Source organism: Salmo trutta, chromosome 12 (assembly GCF_901001165.1).
Source record: "Salmo trutta chromosome 12, fSalTru1.1, whole genome shotgun sequence".
Lineage (NCBI taxonomy): Eukaryota > Metazoa > Chordata > Actinopteri > Salmoniformes > Salmonidae > Salmo > Salmo trutta.
In genome coordinates, this window is record NC_042968.1 from 3992596 (window position 1) to 4015785 (window position 23190).

Here is a 23190-nt window from a genome sequence, read left to right on the forward strand (position 1 = left end):
GCCCCATATACTACCCACCACTGCAACCTGTATGCTCTCGTTGGCTGGCCCTCACTACATATCCGTCGCCAAACCCTCTGGCTCCAGGTCAGCAAAAGTCTTTGCTTGGTCAAGCCCCGCTTTACCTTGGCTCACTGGTCACCATAGCAACACCCACCCATAGCACGCGCTCCAGCAGGTATATTTCACTGGTCATCCCCAAAGCCAATTCCTCCTTTGGTCGCCTTTCCTTCCAGTTCTCTGCTACCAATGACTGGAACGAATAGCAAAAATCACTGAAGCTGGAGACTCATATCTCCTTCACTAACTTTAAGCATCAGCTGTCAGAGCAGCTTACCGATCATTGCACCTGTACACAGCCATCTGTAAATTGCCCACCCAACTACATCATCCCCATATTGTTATTTATTTTTTGCTCTTTTTCACCCCAGTATCTCTACTTGCACATCATCATCTGCACATCTATCACTCCAGTGTTAATGCTAAATTGTAATTATTTTGCCACTATGGCCTATTTATTGCCTTACCTCCCTAATCTTACTACATTTGCACACACTGTATATAGATTTTTCTATTGTGTTATTGGCTTTACGTTTGTTTATCCCATGTGTAACTCTGTGTTGTTTTTGTCGCACTGCTTTACTATATCTTGGCCAAGTCGCAGTTGTAAATGAGAACTTGTTCTCAACTGGCCTACCTGCTTAAATAAAGGTGAAATAAATAAAAATACAATTCTCCTTTGCCAAGATAATCCATCCACCTGACAGGTGTGGGATATCAAGAAGCTGATTAAACAGCAAAATCATTACACATGTCCACCTTGTGCTGGGGACAATAAAAGGACACTCTAAAATGTGCAGTTTTTTCACACAACACAATGATACAGATGTCTCAATTTGTGAGGGAGCATGCAAATGGAATGCTGTCTACAGGAATGTCCACCTCTGTTGCCAGAGAATTAAATGTCTATTTCTCTACTATAAGCCACCTCCAACGTCGTTTTAGAGAATTTGGAAGTACCACCATCCGGCCTCACAACCACAGACCACGTGTAACCACGCAAGCCCTGGACCTCCACATCCGGCTTCTTCGCCTGCGGGATCATCTGAGACCAGCTATCCGGACAACTGATGAAACTGTGGGTTTGCACAACCGAAGAATTTCTTGAAATATTTTCAGAAACCGTCTCAGGGTTTGTCCTCACTAGAGTCTTGACCTGACTGCAGTTTGGCGTCATAACGGTGGGAAAATACTCACCTTCGATGTCCATAACTGACAACGGTGGCCACTGGGACGCTGGAGAAATGTGCTCTTCACGGATTAATCCCGGTTTCAACTGTACCGGGCAGATGGCAGACAGCATGTATGGCGCCATGTTTGCGAGAGGTTTGCTGATGTCAACGTTGTGTATAGAGTGCCCCATGGTGGTGGTGGGGTTATGTTATGGGTAGGCATAAGCTACTGACAACGAACACAATTCCATTTTATCGATGGCAGTTTGAATGCACAGAGATACCATGACAAGATCCTGAGGCCCATTGTTGTGCCATTCATTCGCCGGTATTACCTCATGTTTCAGCCTGATACTGCACGGCCCCATGTCGCAAGGATCTGTACACAATTTTTGGAAGCTGAAAATGTCTCAGTTCTTCCATGGTCTGCATACTCACCAGACATGTCACCATATCCAGCAACTTCGCACAATCATTGAAGAGGCGTGGGACAACATTCTACAGGCCACAATCAACAGCCTGATCACCTCTATGCGAAGGAGATGTGTTGTGCTGCATAAGGCAAATGGTCACACCAGATACTAACTGGTTTTCTGATATACACCCCTACTTTTTTTTCAAGGTATCTGTGACCAACAGATGCATATATTTATTCCCAGTTGTGAAATCCATAGATTAGGGCCTAATGAATTTATTTCAATTGACTGATTTCCTTATATGAACTGTAACTTAAAAAAATCTTTGAAATAATTGTATGCTGAGTTTATATTTTTGTTCAGTGTAGTATTTCCTATAATGTTTTTGCGAACATTACTGTAGTATTTACTTTTGTTTTTTTGTGGTCTGTAGTACACTGTAGTATTTACTAAATTATTCTACAGTATACTACAACATTCTATAGTAAGTACTACACATGATTGAGTTACAGTGCATTCTGAAAGTATTCAGTCCCCTTGACTTTTTCCACATTTTGTTACATTACAGCCTTATTCTAAAATGTATTAAATTGTTTTTTTCCCTCCATCAATCTACACACAATACCCCATAATGACGAAGTAATAACAGGTGTTTAGACATTTTTGCATATAAATTAAAAAGTAATAATAAAATATCACATTTACATAAGTATTCAGACCCTTTAATCAGTACTTTGTTGAAGCACCTTTGGCAGCGATTACAGCCTCCGGTCTTCTTGGGTATGACGCCTCGAGCTTGGCACACCTGTATTTGGGGAGTTTCTCCCATTCTTCTCTGCAGATCCTCTCAAGCTTTGTCAGGTTGGATGGGGAGTGTCTTTGCACAGCTATTTTCAGGTCTCTTTGGAGATGTTCGATAGGGTTCAAGTCCGGGCTCTGGCTGGAACACTCATGGACATTCAGAGACTTGTCCCGAAGCCATTCCAGCGTTGTCTTGGCTGTGTGCCTAGGGTCATTGTTCTATTGGAAGGTGAACCTTCGCCCCAGTCAGAGGCACTGCACGATCTGGAGCAGGTTTTCATCAAAGATCTCTGTACTTTGCTCCGTTCATCTTTGCCTCAATCCTGACTAGTCTCCCAGTCCCTGCTGCTGAAAAACATCCCCACAGCATGATGCCCCCACAGCATGATGCTGCCACCACCATGCTTCACCGTAGGGATGGTGCCAGGTTTCCTCCAGTCATTACACATTGGCATTCAGGCTAAAGAGTTGTATCTTGGTTTCATCAGACCATGAGAGACCATGAGAAATGAGAGTCCTTTAGGTGCCTTTTGACAAACTCCAAGCTGGCTATCATGTGCCTTTTACTGAGGAGTGGCTTCTGTCTGGCCACTCTACCATAAAGGCCTGATTGGTGGAGTGTTGCAGAGATGGTTGTCCTTCCCATTTCCACAGAGGAACTCTGGAGCTCTGTCAGAGTGACCATCGGGTTCTTGGTCACATCCCTGACCAAGGCCATTCTACCCCAATTGCTCAGTTTGGCCGTATGGCCAGCTCTAGGAAGAGTCTTGGTGGTTCCAAACTTCTTCCATTTAAGAATGATGGAGGCCACTGTGTTCTTGGGTTAGGGTTCAATGCTGCAGGATTTTTTTGGTACCCTTCCCCAGATCTGTGCCTCGACACAATCCTGTCTCAGAGCTCTACGGACAATTCCTTCGACTTCATGGCTTGGTTTTTGCGCTGACATGCACTATCAACTGTGGGACCTTCCAGATCATGTCCAATCTATTAGATTTACCACCGGTAGACACCAATCAAGTTGTAGAAACATCTCAAGGACGATCAATGGACACAGGATGCACCAGAGCTCAATTTCAAGTCTCATAGGAAAGGGTCTGAATACCTATGTAAAAAATATATTTATGTTTTTTATTTTTAATACATTTGCAAACATTATGGGGTATTTGGTGTAGTTTAATGAGGAGAAAAAATATGTAATCAGTTTTAGAATAAGGCTGTAACGTAACAAAATGTGGAAAAAGTCAAGGGGTCTGAATTCTTTCTGAATGCACTGTATACTACAGTGTGTAGTATAGTATTCTACAGTATACTACAGAATTCTATAGTAAGCACAGTTGTCTAACAGCTTCGCCCTCTTGGCTTTGGATGTTCCAGCGCCATTGCCCCCTATCCGGACTCCTTCCCAACGAGATTCTGCCTCGGACTCCCATCCTCCACATTCCCGGGGGGACTCGGCCTCGGATCAGCTGCGCTCTTCCTCTCACCGGACCTCAAGGGTGTCAAACACACTAGCTCCTCCGTCAGACACAAGGGTTTTGCAGCCGGCTCAAGGCACAAAAACTGACTGACCTCCTCTGCCATCTAACCAGCCATTATCATCGGCAGCTCTATTGTGAAAAATATCTCAGTTCCCGGGGCAAAAACCTTGTGCTATACTGGGGCTAGGGTACAGGACATCACTAGGCTACTTTGGGATTTTAAAGAACTGATTGGAACAATGAAAGACTCCAACAATCGTCCAATTATTTAAGGCCCAGTGCCATCACTGAGTCGTGGCAGCGAAAGATTCCGTTGGTTGCAGACACTACATGACTGGCTACGTGTCTACTGTAGCTCTGTTGGAGTTACTTTTGTGAATAACTTTGACACCGTTCGGAAAGAGAAGATGCTTTACAGAGAGGACGGAGTCCATCCAAATCACCTTGGTGCCTGGACTCGGTCCTCACATTTTAAGGCTGCACTGAGCCATTGACTTATCAACACCCAAGTCCCACTCAGGTAATCCCAACCAACAATTATCATCATACTGCAGGCCTGCAACAGGTACCCACTCTTGTTTTAACCCACGTCCTCACTCGAGGCATAGGGCCAATGGTACAGTTCTAGAAAATATTGTATTTTACCAATTCAAGCTAGCCCTATGGTATTTAAAAATTAGGGGTTACCAACTGAGAATAGTATGCTTGTATTAGAGACTCCGTCTGATTTGAAATCCCGCAGCTGTGGCATTGGACTGATTCATGTAAATGCCAGAAGTTTGATACAAAAATTGACTTTATTATAACTCTGGCCTCTCAAACTAAAGTAGACATTCTGGTAATATCTGAAACGTATTTAAATAATTCTGTGCTGGATACTGATGTGTCTCTAACTGGTTAAAATGTTTTTAGATCTGACAGAGTTGGTAGAGAGGAGATGTAACCATATTTACAGAAGACAACTTAAATGTTTCTGTATCTGCCACGCCCTAACCATTGAGAGCCCTCGGGGTTCAGGGCGTGACTCGGGGGTGTTCTAGTCGTTATATTTCTATGTTGGTGTTTTAGTAGGGTTCCCAATTAGAGGCAGCTGATTATCGTTGTCTCTAATTGGGGATCATACTTAAGTTGTCCTTTGTTCCCACCTGTTTTGTGGGATATTGTTTGCGTTAGTGTTTTGCGCACTACAGCTTTCACGTTCGTGTTATGTTTATTGTTTTTGGTAGTTTCACAGTGTAATAAAGTATGTGGAACTCAACTCACGCTGCGCCTTGGTCCGCTCATTATAACGAACGTGACAGTATCTCTCATTACCTCTGTCCCTAAGCAATTTGAATGTCTTAAATGTCCTAAATGTGTGCCTTGGTAAAATACCTTTTTCCAGTACACGACACACTGACGTCACGCACAGATGCGCACGACTCTTGACGGCAGTAAGAAAGCCATTGCCATCTACGCCCGTTCAACATAGCCTACATTTACGTTTGTATTGTTGTTGGGGCTCTCATACGCTTACGATGATGTTTTGATTCTTGCTTGAACAGTTGCTAAGATTACATTGGTTTGTGATCTTTGCAAAATAACTATTTTGGATGCACCAGTTATTAGAGTTCTTTGAGGGCTGTCTTTGTATCAGCTTGACAGGTGATACACACAGCCGTGGCTATAACCGATGAGAATTCTCTGACGAGATAATACGGTCGGCATTTGATTGTGAGGTATTCTAGATTGGTTAAACAAAGGGATTTGAGTTCCTGTATGTTATCACAATTACACCATGAATCGTTAATCATGAGACATATACCCTTACTCTTCTTCTTCCCGGAGAGATGTTTATTCCTGTCTGCGTGATGAACTGAGAATCTAGCTGGCTGGACCGATTCAGACAGTATATCCTTAGAGAGCCATGTTTCTGTGAAGCAAAGTATGTTACAATCCCTGATGTCTCTCTGGAAATAGACCCGCACCCTGAGCTCGTCAACTTTATTATCCAGAGACTGAACATTAGTGAGTAATATACCCGGAAGCGGTGGTTGGTGTGCGTGCCTCCTAAATCGGACTAGAAGACCACTCCGAGTACCTCTCATTCGCCGGCGTTGTTTTGGGTTGGCTTCTGGAATCAGTTCAATTGCCCTGGGGGGTGCGAACAAAGGATCTGCTTCGGGAAAGTCATATTCCTGGTTGTGATGCTTGTAGTGCTGGCGATTTTTGGGAAAGTCGTATTCCTGGTTGTGATGCTGGTAGTCCTGGTGAGTTACCGCCGCTCTGATATCCAATAGTTCTCTCCGGCTGTATGTAATAACACAAAAACAATGTAAGAAATAATACATAAAAAAAACAGTTTCCTAAGAGCAAGAAGCGAGGCAGCCTTCTCTGTCCATGCCATTTTCACTTGTCTTCGATGATGTGCTATATTGTTTAAACCATAAAAATCATTCTGCTGCCTTATTTATTGACCTGTCGAAGGCGTTCGAAGGTTGTCTGAAATAGGCGTAGATCAGGCATCTTGCAACTTGTAAGAGTCTCCACCTTAGCTGAAATGCCTGGGGGCAAGATCCCTCCCAAGATCCCAACAAGTTTTCACTACATGTCCTGTTCGCTTGCAGTGAGTACACTGTTTAGTGTGCTGTTTAGGGATAACATAGTTAGATGCAACGGAACATGCCTGGTTAGGATATCTTGTCCTAGATTCAATATCATATTTGAAATGTTCTCTTGTGCCCTGCTTATAGGCCATGATCCTACTCCAGTCTGCATGAGATGGACTCCAAAGAGCGAGCAAGTTTGCTTTGAACCGCTCTAAGATGTCTGCATTGGGTTTTATTGTTAAACAGCTGGTTGACAATTGTGCTATCCTTTAAATCATTTGTGGCTCTATGGTCAATTTCACTTGGAATTGAGAGCAAAAGTACTCTGTGTTTTATTTTCTTCAAAATCTTAAGCTAACAAGGGGTAAGTCGTCCTGTGCTTTTTGCAATATTTTTTAATAAAAGGTAGACATGGCATCCCCTTTCATAACCCCTCAATTCGAGTATTGGTTTTAACTTGACAGCCCTTCACTGACACGGTAGACTATTTAAAGAGTGTATGGTGGTTAGAGGAATTTACTGACAAATCTATGGATACACTGTAGTATCCTATAGCCTAATTTAGTCTGTAAAACAGGTAGACCTACCTCTTATTTCGTAAATAGGGTCCAACACAAAGCCCTGTTGTTGTTATTAAAGTAAAGCTAGTTGAAATGAATTATGCCTACTCAAATTTTCTTTCAGCACCATGAGCTGTCCATTTCCAATTGATTGTGCCATAGCTGCTGCTTCAAGTTTCATCACCACAGTGTAAGTTACTCGAAATCTGGCTTATTGTGAGGTCAATAACTCTAATAAATACAGTGCCTTCAGAAAGTATTCACAGCCCTTGACTTTTTCCACATTTGGTTGTGTTACAGTCTGAATTTATAATGGTTTAGAACGAGATGTTTTGTCACTGGCCTACACAATAACCCATAATGTCAAAATGTTACAAATCAATAAAACATTTTAAGCTGTGTGCCACTAGGGATCCTGGTTTGAGTCCAGGCTCTGTCGTGGGGCCGGCCTTGACTGGCAGACCCATGAGGCGCCGCACAATAGGCCCAGCGTCGTCTGGGTTAGGGGAGTGTGTGGCTGGCCGGGACGTCCTTGTCCCATCGCGTGCACGCTGACCTGGTCGCCAGGTGTACGGTGTTTCCTCCGACACATTGGTGCAGCTGGCTTTCGGGTTAAGCAGGCATTGTGTCAAGAAGCAGTGCGGCTTGGCTGAGTCGTGTTTCGGAGGATGCACGGCTCTCGACCTTCGCCTCTCCCGAGTCCATACGCGAGTTGCAGCGATGGGACAAGACTGTAACTACCAATTGGATGCCACAAACTTAAAGAAAGAAATAAGAGGTAAAAAAATATATGTATAAAAAAGTGAAAAGCTGAAATATCTTGAGTCAATAAGTATTCCTTTGTTATGGAAAGCCTAAATAATTTCAGGAGTAAATATTTGCTTAACAAGTCACCTAATAAGTTTCATGTACTTATTCGGTGTGCAATAATAGTGTTTAACATGATTGTTGAATGACTACCTCATCTCTGTACCCCACACATACAATTATCTGTAAGGTCCCTCAGTCGAGCAATGAATTTCAAACACAGATTCAACCACAAAGACCAGGGAGGTTTTCCTATGCCTCTCAAAGAAGGGAACCTATTGGTAGATGGGTAAAAAAAGCTGACATTGAATATCCCTTTGAGCATGGGGAAGTTATTAATTACACTTTGGATCAGGGGTGTCAAACTCATTCCATGGAGGGCCTAGTGTCTGCTGGTTTTTGTTTTTCCTTTCAATTAAGCCCTTGTCACGTCCTGACCATAGTAAGATGTTATTTTCTATGGTAGAGTAGGTCAGGGCGTGACAGGGGGTGTTTTTCTATGTTTTGTATTTCTATGTTCATGTTCTAGTTTTGTATTTCTATGTTGGTTTTGTTTGGGATGATCTCCAATTAGAGGCAGCTGGTCCTCGTCTCTAATTGGAGATCATACTTAAGTAGGGTTTTTTTTCCACCTGGTGTTGTGGGATCTTGTTTTTGCACAGCTCTGTAAAGCCTGCAGAACGTGACGTTCGTTTTTCTTTGTTTATTGTTTTGTATAGTGTTCTGAGTATAATAATAAATATTTATCATGAGCACTCAACACGCTGCACCTTGGTCTACTCCTTACGACGATCGTCACAGCCCTAGACAACCAGGTGTGGAAAGTTCCTTACCAATTAGTGACCTTAATTCATCAATCTAGTACAAGGGATGCGCGAAAACCAGCCCTTCGTGGAATGAGATGGATACCAGTGCATTGGATGGTGTATCAATTCACCCAGTCACAATTTGTATTTATTTAACTAGGCAAGTCAGTTAAGAACAATTTCTTATTTTCAATGATGGCCTAGGAACAGTGGCTTGTTTAGGGGCAAAACGACAGGTTTTTACTTTGTCAGCTCAGGGATTCGATCTTGCTACTTTTTGGTTACTAGTCCAAAGCTCTAACCACTAGGCTACCTGCCACCTGCTTTTTGACACAGGCATCCTTCCTAACTCAGTTGACGGAGAGGAAGGTATCCGCTCAGGGATTTCACCATCATGCCAATGTTGACTTTAAAACAGTTACGGAGTTTAATGGCTGTGATAGGGAAAAAAACTGAGGATGGATCAAAAATATGGTTATTTCACAATTCTAACCTAATTGACAGAGTAAAAAGAACAAAGAATGTGCAGAATACAAATATTCTAAAACATGCATTCTGTTTGCAACAAGGCATTAAAGTAACACTGTACTACAAAACTGTTGCAAAGCAATTAACTTTTTGTCCTGAATACAAAGTGTTATTTTTGGGGAAAAGCCAACATAGCTGCATCATGTTATGAGTATCCTTGTAATTATTAAGGGCTAGGGCATTTTTCCTGATTAAAAAAAAAACGGAATGGAGCTAAGCACAGGCAAAATCCGAGAGGAAAACCTGGTTTAGTTTGCTTTCCACTAGACACTGGGAGGTGGATTCACCTTTTAGCAGGACAATAACCTAAAACACAAGGTCAAATCTACACTGGAGTTGCTTACCAAGACAGTGAATGTTCCCTTTAAGAGTGTGCTCCTAATCTCAGCTCGTTACCTGTATAAAAGACACCTGGGAGACAGAAATCTTTCTGATTGAGAGGGGGTCAAATACTTATTTATCTCATTAAAATGCAAATCAATTTATAATATTTTTGACATGCGTTTTTCTGGATTTTTTGTTGTTGTTATTCTGTCTCTCACTGTTCATATAAACCTACCATTAAAATTATAGACTGATCATTTCTTTGTCAGTGGGCAAACGTACAAAATCAGCAGCGGATCAAATACTTTTTTCCCTCACTGTAGCCTAATAAGCAACTAATTCTAAAACACTGAGAAATATTGACATTTCATCAATTACAAATTACATGACTCTCCCCTGGACTAGATTAAAACAATACTAAACCCTCCACTTGACTGAAATTGAAAAAGCATGACCCTCACCCATTTTCCTCCAGGTAACCATTCTGTACATTTCGATCCATCCCTTATGCATAATTATTGAAGAACCATTTTAATGACAGTATCGATTTAGGTCTTATGTATCAATGTTCGAATTATTAGATTTTACAAACCTATGTTATTTTGGATTCGTGTGCCCATGAAAACTGTTTCACCCCATAACATGTAACATAAGAAGACACTAAATGATTCGTAGGTACACTGCATTTCTGAGATATCTATTCAAAAACCTGTCCGACAGCTAGATCCAGGATTCTTAAAGGGTTCAAGTTCAATGTCTAATTTAACTGATTAATGCTTAATACATGATAACACTGCCATAAATGCAAGGTCAGTAAAGTTATGTTTTATGTCACACGATTTTGGACAGATCTGTCAAGACACCAACAATGTAAAGGGTTAAAAAACGTTTTTAAATGAAGTCATGAATTATATAGCTTGATCCTCTTATATGTGTAATGACATGTAAGAAATTGGCAGATTATTATCAATGAATTATCAACAGCTGTAACAAGTTGCCCAGTGTAGGAAATCCTCACCGGTACCCTAGTTTATAGAAAGACCCTGATGCATTGCAAATGGTTGCACAGGACAGAGAGAATTCTACATTTCTTGCAAACCCCTTGAGCAACTAGGCAAGCAATGACATGATGTAAAAGATTACTTATTAATTAATGTGTGCACTTATAATTAGTAGGTTTTGTTATCTGTTTTAGCCAACGTTTTGTTCTTGTTGTACTTATGTATTCTATATCATTTTTTGTGGTGTGGTTTTCATATAAGTCATTGGGCTTCCAACCACAGCTGCACACTGTTTTATTTAATTTCATTGTTTTAATCTGTTTTGTTGTTTATCGCTTGATTTCTTTGGTGCAAATACACCTACCAGCTCTCACAGTCTCATTCATGTTTCATATCCATGTTTCTCAGACGTCAAATTTCAAAGTTGTTCAAAACGTCAAATTTTGAAGTGTTTAAGGTTAAGTTCAGGCATTAACTTCAAATTCTTAAGGTTAGGCATTAACTCCAAATGGTTAAGGTCAGGGTTAAGGTTTGGGATAGGCTTAAAACAAAAATATAAACAACTTTCTATTTCTGGATTCAAACTTGCAACCTTGCTTGAGCCTATCCACTATCCCCATCCACCACACCTAAGAAAAACCAAAATCTACATGGCTGGTTTCCACATCATCTCCCGACGTCCTCAGACGTGGATGGACGTCGAATACTGACTTGTGTGCATTGATCAGTTGATTGACAGGTGTACTGCAGAACGATAAACGGTCAACTGACATGGATGCTCGCCAACGTTTATAGTTATGTATCATTTATTGTTATAGTTATCGTCCTTGGTGGGATGGCTCTTAACAGTGCAATTAATACATTTCATGTATACTATTGCAAAAATAATAATTTGGTTGAGTTTATGAAGATCTAAGGTGACCTTAGACTACGATTTAGTTTTGCTTCAAATAAGACAATAGCATTTTCATTAGTTTTTATTAATGTGAGGTAAATGTAAAAACACAAAACACCTAAATTCAAGTGTTCAATACACTGTATTTGTGAATTGCCTTTGTTACAACTATGAAGCAGAAAGCATATGTGTTGGAACAGCTTATTTTTATAACAACAAAATAAAAACCTACCCCAACGAGCAAGACGTGCGGTCAAATTATGAAAACATCAGTAGCCTAAACATAATTATAAGCACCACGTGTGCTTGATAAATAGTGAAAATCAGCACAAAAGCAATAATGGCATAATAATGAATATAAATATTGATAGGACAGCAGTCAAAAATAGTAAATTATTCTCAGCTCATGCTTATGGTGTGCGTTTTCACGCAATGGCATTAGTTGGAGCATGTCCATGTCACATAAGCCACAAAAACAGGTGAGTTCGTTACTGGTGTTGTTTTTTGTTTGATGTAGGGTCTGCTCTCTCAGCGATGACATTTTGTGCTGATAATCGGCCTGTAGCATTGTCACCGGCTTGTTCTATCCAAAGGATGCCTGCTGTCCCTTCCTGTCTTAGGCCTCGGAGGTTGTAGGTTCAGGCTGAGGCTCAGAATCAGAAGAATAATCATCAGAGATGTCATGATTCATTTCGTCTCCACCATCTGAATCATTTTCATTCAGATGTTGTAGCAACGCTAACACAGCATCTGCATCCATTCATCTTGGTGTTCTTGTCATTGTAAATTATGCACACTTTTACTGTGTACTCTGACCGGAGCAGAGTACCCCTGATGACATCTATCCAACCAGTTACCTATCTTGGGTTTCTTAGCCTATTTTTCAGTGGCCAAATTGGAAATGACCAGGGGGGTAATGGACAAAATCTGATATTGCACTATAGCCAAAAAATACTTATGAAATTTGGTGGTGTTAGCAATTCTATAGGAAGAGAGAATATAGATTCCTCCAACAACAACTTTATAAGATTTGCAAAAATGAAGCAGTCAATAACAACCACTCAACAGTGCATCGTTAGGAAAGCCCAACGAACAGAGTTCTCTCTCCTCTTATAGAAAAAGTACAACCTATTTTGTCTACATGGCAATTTAGCAGATGGGTGGAAGCAGGGATGGAACATGGTGTGTAAAAGCTGATTTAGCTTTTAAGATACCTGGCATTGCCACCATTATCTGTTCCTTCCTGCATGTTTCCACCCATCTAATTTCCTGTAGATTGTGAGAACATGATGTCACATACTGAGGTTGCACCCAAACGGCTCTTATCTATATGCCCAGACTTATGACTAAGTCACATAAGACAAGCCTGTATCAGTAAAACATACTAACATTAACAATGGACAATTCTCTAAGTAAAAACAGCATAGTAGGTCTAATTAAACAGTATAGAATGCAATGAATATTACATTTCCACCACACTCTATCACAAAGTCCACCATTTTACGAAGCCGCTGCACTAAGGTCAAAATGACCTCAATATGAACCCTATTAAGGTCTTAAGAGTACTTTGTTATCAGAATTATTGTCTATATTATCTGTGGGGTTTATTTAGTGGATTATAACATTATAAAGTTATTTTGATATTGTTTGGAATGATTTTAGAAAAACTCACAAAGTGCAAGTCAGATGGACAGCCTGCCATAGAATTCCTCCAAAAAGTGAGGGTGTTTGATCCACATCACATTGCGTTTATGGATGACAGAGTGTCCAGTTACAAGGCCATTCCAGGCTTCAGTAAGATGAGCAACCTGGCCAAATGCTACAAAGATGCAGTCTCAAACTCATCTGATGCTGACTGAAGCAACAGTATAAACAAGCTCATGTTGATCGCCGATCAACCTCCAACAACAACCTACGAGCCTTGGTCTTCATGCACCACAACCAACAACTATGCAGTGGAGCTATTGGTATTGAGGAGGATAAGGAGGATGAAATGGACAATGAAATGTATAATGACATTGAAATGTAGGCCTAGATTAGCTAGGCTCTCACCCACTGTTATGTTCCAAAAAAGAGTTGTGTTTGTTCAAAAAAAGAAACAGCCCAAAATGGCATTTTGTCTCTTATTGTTATCATGGAAGATGTAATTAAGATTCATGCCTTAACCGAATGAGTCCCACAATAACGCTGGAGCATTTTGAACTTGTAACCCATTTTAAACATTGTGTGTTTAAAATGGGTTTCAGACTTCTGGGTTGTACCATTGAATTTGTCTATTTCTTCTGCATCTGTAGATTACAACAACATAAGTCTGTGTGATTAACGGGGTCTGAGCTAGAGCGATGTTTGTGAGACAAGGGCAGATCCTGAAGGGGTCTTTAAAAACATAACTGTAGCTATCACAGCTCAGGAGAAGACCCAGATGCAGACAGTTCGAAGTAACAAAAGTTTAATACAAAAACGGGGCAGGCAAACAACAGGTCAAGGGCAGGCAGAGTCCGAAAGATACAGAACGGCAGGCAGGCTCAGGGCAGGCAGAATGGTGAAAACCGGGACTAGAGAAAAACACGGGGAAAAGTACGGGGAAAGCGCTGGTAGGCTTGACGAGACAAGACAAACTGGGAACAGACAAACAGAAAACACAGGTATAAATACACTGGAGATAATGGGGAAGATGGGCGACACCTGTGTGGGGGGGGGGGTGGAGACAAGCACAAAGACAGGTGAAACAGATCAGGGTGTGACAGTAGTGTCTGAATGGTTTGAGCTACAAACTATTAAAAGCTATGTATGAAATGCTGAGACTCTCACGAACACGCACATGTAATGCATATTTTGCTCTATGATGCTGACAAGCTACACAAGAGTCGTTAGATAGAAGATCATAGGAAATCCCAGGACATAGTGTCTATAATACTGTAATAGGCTCATAGTTTTATGTTTTTATTATTTTATTTAACCTTTATTTAAACAGGGAGTCACATTGAGATTAAACATCTATTTTACAAGAGAGCCCTGTACACATTACAATAAAAACAGAATATTAAAACATACAAGTCTATAAAACAATATAATTCAGCACACAATTAACAAAAATAAACATTTAATAAAAGCAATCACATTCAACTACATAGAAGTCCTCAATCAATAATTTAAACTGCCTGAGTGGCAACAGTATATCTAGCTGCAGTGAACTCTGCATATTGTTCCACAAATTAGGGGCAAAAAAACTACATGTGGATTTTCTTACATCTGTGGTGACTGAAGGGATCTCGAGTGTTATCCATTCCTGTGAATGGGTTTAGTAACTTGTGATTCTTATCTTAATTAATGAAGTTACATATAGATGTAAGATTGCTTTGTAAATAAATAAAAGAGAATGCAGCTCTCTTCTTACAGACAAAGAGGTCCATCCCACATTTTTATACAGACTACAATGATGAGTCCTAAAATTGTCCCCTGTGATAAAACGTATTGCGGAATGGTAGACTGCGTCCAAGGGTTTTAAAACAGAGGTTTCCGCATGCAGGTAAACAATTTGACCAAAATCCAATACAAGGAGAAACGTTGCTTGAACAATCTTTCTCCTATTTTTAAAACTAAGGCATGATTTATTTCGATATAAAAAACAATCTTGGTTGCTGTCACAAACTCCACAAAGCTGTCACTGACTAGTTGGATATTTATTTCCCAATGCGTAACCTATTTCAACATTCATATAAATTCATTTTTATCAGGTTTTTCCTTTTGCTGGACCTCATGTCAAATTGAATTGTGTTCTACTTGTAGCCCTGGTTATCATGAAAATAAAATTGTAAAACACATAATTGTGAGGCTATATTTAAGGGCGGACATGCAGATAAATGAAAGTCAGAAAAATACAAATATTTTTTTTTGCAGGGGTCTCTGGACTGATAGGGTTAATTGCAGATTGGACCTCAGGTGTTTTTCTTTGTTTTTATGTACACAAGCCTACCAGACGAGCTAAATGACTTCTATGCTCGCTTCGAGGTAAGTAATACTGAAACTTGCATGAGAGCATCAGCTGTTCCGGACAACTGTGTGATCACGATCTCCATAGCCGATGTGAGTAAGACAGGTCAACATTCACAAGGCCGCAGGTCCAGACAGATTACCAGGATGTGTACTCCGAGCATGCGCTGACCAACTGGCAAGTGTCTTCATTGACATGTTCAACCTCTCCCTGTCTGAGACTGTATTACCAACATGTTTCAAGCAGACTACCTTAATCTCTGTGCCCAAGAACAGTAAGATAACCTGCCTAAATGACTACCAACCCGTAGCACTCACGTCTGTAGCCATGAGGTGCTTTGAAAGGCTGGTCATGGCTCACATCAACACAATTATCCCAGAAACCCAAGACCCCACTCCAATTTGCATACCACTAACAGATCCATAGATTATGCAATATCTATTGCACTCCACACTGCCCTTTCACACCTGGACAAAAGGAACACCTATGTGAGAGTGCTATTCATTGACTACAGCCCAGCATTCAACACCATAGCCACCTCAAAGCTCATCACTAAGCTAAGGACCCTGGGACTAAACACCTCCCTCTGCAACTGGATCCTGGACTTCCTGACGGGCCGCCCTTAGATGGTAAAGGTAGGCAACAACACATCCACCACGCTGACCCTCAACACAGAGGCCCTGGTGCGTGCTCAGCCCCCTCCTGAACTCCCTGTTCACTCATGACTGCACGGCCAGGCACGACTCCAACACCATCATTAAGTTTGCCGATGACACAACAGTGGTAGGCCTGATCATCGACAACAACGAGACGGTCTATAAGGAGGAGGTCAGAGACCTGACTGTGTGGTGCCAGGACAACAACCTCTCCCTTAATGTTATCTAGACAAAGGAGATGATTGTGGACTTCATGAAAAGGAGGAAGAAGCACGCCCCCATTCTCATCAACGTGGCTGTAGTGGAACAGGTTGAGGGCTTCAAGTTCCTTGGCGTCCACATCACCAACAAACTAACATGGTCCAAGCACACCAAAACAGTTGTGAAGAAGGCACAACAAAAGGTTCTACAGCTGCAACATTGAGAGCATCCTGACGGGTTGCATCACTGCCTGGTATGGCAACTGCTCGGCCTCCAACCGCAAGGCACTTACAGGGTAGTGCGTATGGCCCAGTACGTCACTGTGGTCAAGCTTCGTGCCATCCAGGACCTCTACAGTGAGGGAAAAAAGTATTTGATCCCCTGCTGATTTTGTACGTTTGCCCAATGACAAAGAAAGGATCAGTCTATAATTTTAATGGTAGGTTTATTTGAACCGTGAGAGACAGAATAACAACAACAAAAAATCCAGAAAAACGCATGTCAAAAATGTTATAAATTGATTTGCATTTTATGAGGGAAATAAGTATTTGACCCCCTCTCAATCAGAAAGATTTCTGGCTCCCAGGTGTCTTTTATACAGGTAACGAGCTGAGATTAGGAGCACGATCTCAGCTCGTTACCTGTATAAAAGACACCTGTCCACAGAAGCAATCAATCAATCAGATTCCAAACTCTCCACCATGGCCAAGACCAAAGAGCTCTCCAAGGATGTCAGGGACAAGATTGTAGACCTACACAAGGCTGGAATGGGCTACAAGACCATCGCCAAGCAGCTTGGTGAGAAGGTGACAACAGTTGGTGCGATTATTCGCAAATGGAAGAAACACAAAATAACTGTCAATCTCCCTCAGCCTGGGGCTCCATGCAAGATCTCACCTCATGGAGTTGCAATGATCATGAGAACGGTGAGGAATCAGCCCAGAACTACACGGGAGGATCTTGTCAATGATCTCAAGGCAGCTGAGACCATAGTCACCAAGAAAACAATTGGTAACACACTACGCCGTGAAGGACTGAAATCCTGCAGCGCCCGCAAGGTCCCCCTGCTCAAGAAAGCACATATACATGCCCGTCTGAAGTTTGCCAATGAACATCTGAATGATTCAGAGGACAACTGGGTGAAAGTGTTGTGGTCAGATGAGACCAAAATGGAGCTCTTTGGCATCAACTCAACTCGCTGTGTTTGGAGGAGGAGGAATGCTGCCTATGACCCCAAGAACACCATCCCCACCGTCAAACATGGAGGTGGAAACATTATGCTTTGGGGGTGTTTTTCCTCTAAGGGGACAGGACAACTTCACCGCATCAAAGGGACGATGGACGGGGCCATGTACCGTCAAATCTTGGGTGAGAACCTCCTTCCCTCAGCCAGGGCATTGAAAATGGGTCGTGGGTGGGTATTCCAGCATGACAATGACCCAAAACACATGGCCAAGGCAAGAAAGGAGTGGCTCAAGAAGAAGCACATTAAGGTCCTGGATTGGCCTAGCCAGTCTCCTGACCTTAATCCCATAGAAAATCTGTGGAGGGAGCTGAAGGTTCGAGTTTCCAAACGTCAGCCTCGAAACCTTAATGACTTGGAGAAGATCTGCAAAGAGGAGTGGGACAAAATCCCTCCTGAGATGTGTGCAAACCTGGTGGCCAACTACAAGAAACGTCTGACCTCTGTGATTGCCAACAAGGGTTTTGCCAACCAAGTACTAAGTCATGTTTTGCAGAGGAGTCAAATACTTATTTCCCTCATTAAAATGCAAATCAATTTATAACATTTTTGACATACGTTGTTATTCTGTCTCTCACTGTTCAAATAAACCTACCATTAAAATTATAGACTGATCATTTCTTTTTCAGTGGGCAAACGTACAAAATCAGCAGGGGATCAAATACTATGTTCCCTCACTGTATACCAGGCGGTGTCAGAGGAAGGCCCTAAAAATTGTCAAAGACTCCAGCCACCCTAGTCATAGACTGTTCTCTCTGCTACCGCTCGACAAGCGTTACCGGAGCGCCAAGTCTAGGTTCAAGAGGGTTCTAAACAGCTTCTATCCCCAAGCCATAAGACTCCTGAACATCTAATCAAATGGCTACACAGACTATTTTGCATTGCTCTTTTGCGCTGCTGCTGCTCTCTGTTTTTATCTATGCATAGTCACTTTAATAACTCTACCTACATGTACATATTACCTCAATTTCCTCGCCTAACCGGTGCTGCTGCTCATTCCCTGCACCATCTCTGGAGGTCTAGTCACCGGCCTCTTGGCGTCACTGAACTGTTTCATTACGCACACCTGGTTCCCGCACATTGACTCTGTACCGGTACCCCTGTATATAGCCTCGCTATTGTTATTTTACTGCTGCTCTTTAATTATTTGTTACTTTTATTTCTTATTTTTTTAGGTATTTTTCTTAAAATTGCATTGTTTGTTAAAGGCTTGTAAGTAAGCATTGACTCTGTACCGGTACCCCCTGTATATAGCCTCGATATTGTTATTTTACTGCTGCTCTTTAATTATTTGTTACTTTTATTTCTTATTTTTTTAGGTATTTTTCTTAAAATTGCATTGTTTGTTAAAGGCTTGTAAGTAAGCATTTCACTGTAAGGTTTTAGGGCCTTCCTGTTGTATTAGGCGCATGAGACAAATAACATTTGATTTGATATGTAGGTTTAATATTTTTAGTACCTACAGATTATGGGGGGCATATATTTTTTAAATCCTGGAGGGACTGCCTGTATATCAGTGTTTCACACTGAAAATGTGATCCAAGAAAGGACTAGCAGAAATTAGATAGAACTGTCAAACAAATGTTTAAGATTGGCTTAAATGTGACAATACACCAAATCAATCCCTTACAATTGTAGGAGATTGTCACTCATCAAGGGTGTAGGAAGAGACAGGTTTTGGCTTGAGCCTGCCAAAGTCATTTTGTTTGTGTTTGATGATCTCTTCTCCTTTCCCCCCAACCAGCGAACTGCATCCAGAGGATGAGGCGAACGCCCCCGCTGGATGAGCTTCAACCACCACCGTACCAGGACGAGGACGGCTCCCCGCGGATGTCTTACACACCATCAGACCTGGGCGACGCCAAGTACAACCTGTCCCAAAACAGCGACAGTCCCCATCACTCCTACGGCAAGTGTCCGAGCGAGGCCAGCAATGGACAGGAGACAGAGAGTTACCTAAACAAGGGGTATGAGGAGGACGTACCCAGCGACAGCACAGCTGTGCTCAGCCCAGAGGTGAGAGACACCACAGGCCATACCGGAAAGACCAGTAACATATTGGAGAAAGAGTTTTTCCTGAGGGCCAGTTTCCCGGACACAGATTAAGTCTAGTCCTGGACTCAAAATTATTTTCATTGGACATTCTTAGCTTTTTAGTCTAGGACTAGGCTTAATCTGTGTCCAGGAAATGCTGCAATGTGTTTTGCCACATTTCTATAAAACATACCGTATAAAGTATGTATAGGCTACATCTAAGATAAATGACCACTTGAGTTTGTATGCCAATGATGCAAATTGAAGAGTGAATCAAGCATAATATAGTCATTTGTTCAACATTTATTTTGAATATATTTATTTTTGAAAGATGTGAGGTATGTTTGTGATTATCATATGTAGGTGTAAAATGTCTGAATCAGAGATGAGATCAGACACTAACATAAAATAAAAAGGTGTAAACTGAGACTCAGGGATATGGCGTGACCATAAACAGTGGTGCAAATAAGGAAAGTACAGAGAGAGTGCTAAACAAGAGGCTGATCTTGTCACAGATATTGTGAAGCATTTGTGCATTTACGCCAAAGTTCTCTCCACCCTCGTGCAACGTGAAAACGGTGTGAAATGAAATGCTGATGAGATTAGCCTCTTGCCTTGTACCCTCTTAGAAAAAATTGTGCTATCTAGAACCTACAAGAGGCCTTCGGCTGAATGGAGAGATAGAACACATGGAAGCACACAAAATATCACTGAAGACAGTGAAACTGAAATCTCTACATATCAGGCAGTAAATCAATACTCCAGGGTGAAGTTTTCCACTGCACTCTTATGCTTTGTTCACATTGCAGGCCTTAATGCTAAAAACATTTTGCGGGAGCACTTTATAATAACTCCATGTAATAAACCATTTATAATTGATTAGTAAAATGTTTATTCATAAATCACTAATCATATTTTTGCGTGACTGTTAAGTGTGGAATATTTATACTTTATAATGACTAAATACATGTTTTGAGTGACCAGTGTAATTTCTCACAAAAAAGATGGACATGCCATTGGTAGACATTCCAGCAGTACCTGATGCCCCTGGAGGTCTCAAAATTGCCACTAGAACATATCAATGGTTAAACAATAAGCACACGATTCAGAATATGTTTAAATATATTGAACATTGTATTCTAAAACAGTCACACTGTTTTAATAAATTTAGACTAGCTCTATGCTGAGTAAAATAATGTATTTTGTCCGTTTAGCGTGCCTTGGCAGCAGTTGTGGAAAAAATCTAATTGTCATACTTGAGTAAAAGTAAAGATACCTTAATAGAAAAGTCACCCAGTAAAATACTACTTGAGTAAAAGTCTAAAAGTATTTTGTTTTAAGTAAAAGTATAAATAATTTCAAATTCCTTATATTAATCCCCCTAGACTCTATAATTTAAGTAACATAATACAAATACAAAAATGGTTACGTTGTATAAATGATTGGAGACAGGCGCAGGAATACGTAATTTGGGGTTTGAATACTCAAAATACCCAAAATATACAACATGCCATGAAAGGCATGGGGACGAAGCCCAAAATAAACACGTATACAAAAACACAGGGATGTAACCCAAACAAAAGAGCGAGGTAAAACCTCTAATAAATACACGGGACGAGACCCGCAATACACTACACGGGGCGAGACCCGTAATAACAAATGCAAAACAATACACGGGACGAGACCTGTAATAACAAGTGCACAGTACACGCAACACGAAAGCCGAAATAACAAAGCACAGCTATTCATAGACCAACGGAAATGGGAACAATAACCGACAAGACAATGGTGTACATAGGGCACAAATACTGTATACAATTACTAATCAGGGGAAATGGGAACCAGGTGTGCGTAATGAAACAGTTCAGTGACGCCTAGAGGCCGGTGACTAGACCTCCAGAGATGGTGCAGGGAATGAGCAGCAGTACCGGGAGAATCTGTGACAGGTTAGACCTAGAAAAAACAAATATGACCCCCTGTAGGAAAAGGAGAGTCTCACGAACACGATGGTGTTCTCCGACTCGTCTAAGGTGACCCATACAAATGAATAGGTGCGAAAATAATATATATATACCTATAATTCCTGTGTAAAAGAAAAAATATATATTTCCTTTCTAATAAGTCCTAGATATAGGACAGACCTTATGTCTTTTTTGCCATTTATGAATGTGTTATTCAATGTGTTTCTATGGGCTATAGCAGTGAAGGCCAAATTCAATATATATATTTTATATCTAAAGGGGTCCTAAAATGCTAAATAAAGTAGCTAAATTATCCATGGTATGACCTTCTTAAAACAATTCTATATCTCAGCTTAGAACCCCCCTCCCTCAACGGCTTAGACTTCTAAGAATATATTAAGCAAACGAGATGGCACCATTTTCTTGTTTTTATTTTATTTACAGATAGCCAGGGGCACACCACATCATAATTTACAAATGAAGCATGTGTGTTTGGTGAGTCCACCAGATCAGAGGCAGTAGGGCAGACCAAGAATGCTCTCTTGCGTGAATTGGAAAATGTTCCTGACCTGCTAAGCATTCAAAATATAAACAAGTACTTTTGGGTGTCAGGGAAAATGTATGCAGTAAAAAGTACATTATGGATGTACATTATTAAAAAAAAATTGGGGTATGGATGTGGGTACGCAGACCCATGAGCCATTGCTGCCCCTCATGTTGAGTTCCATTGTTTTGTGGCCCCGACCCCCATCGAAAATGCCTGTCCCTGTTCTAGGCTATTTTCAGACCTTAACTTTGGGATAGGCGTGCAGCTAGCGCCCCACCTCGACAACATCCGGTGAAATTGCAGAGCGCGAAATTCAAAATACAAAATTTTGAATATTAAACATTCATGAAAATACAAGTGTCTTACATCGTTTAAAAGCTTAACTTCTTGTTAATCCAGCCGCTTTGTCAGATTTCAAAAAGGCTTTACAGCGAAAGCATACCATGCGATTATCTGACGACAGCGCCTCAGAATAGTATGTTCATTACCGGAGATAAATAACGAAGTGCGTGCCCAAAGTATTAAGGCCAGTGGCAATTTTAGCATGTAAATCTTAGTGGGGCAAACAAAAAAAAAAGAAGTTTTTAGATGCATGCCAGCAAACCCACTACACAACACAACACTAAACAATACATTAATTGGACTATAACGGTGACAAACGGTGCCGGCCTACATAAAGCTATCCCAACAGCAGAGCTTCATTTCAGTACCATGGAGTGAATCCTTAACACCTGGGATCAGCGGAGCCTTGCCTGGCAGCGAAACTGTTCATTCAACCTCATTTACTGCCTTTAAAAAAAACATAGCTTGTATGGCTGATTGCTTAAACAAATGTGGTTTCTACTGACAATTGAGATGTACAAACTATGGCGTAAGGGAATGATGAGAGGAAAAGAGGCAATCCGGAATGTCGATTAAGACATTAATGAGCAAGCTAAGACGGACGTAGTCAATATTACTATTTGTACAGCGACAGAATTCAGAACATGAGCCATTCTTACAGTATTTTCCCTGTACACAAAGTCAGAACTGTAGGATAAATAAAGGGGACATATAAGCAGACAATGAAAGCTCTTACAATATTTGATGATGACATTTCTCTACAGGCTATAGGCTAC

At 41.1% G+C, this 23190-nt stretch overlaps 1 protein-coding gene across 2 annotated transcripts in view; it reads left to right on the forward strand.

Moving 5' to 3' along the window:
- Positions 1-23190, forward strand: part of syt14a (synaptotagmin XIVa) — a 239762-nt gene that overhangs the window by 167078 nt on the left and 49494 nt on the right. For both annotated transcript variants that reach the window (XM_029766857.1, XM_029766858.1), the window contains exon 5: positions 19275-19546. In XM_029766857.1, coding sequence (XP_029622717.1) covers positions 19275-19546 — 272 coding nt within the window. The remainder of the gene's footprint in view (positions 1-19274; positions 19547-23190) is intronic.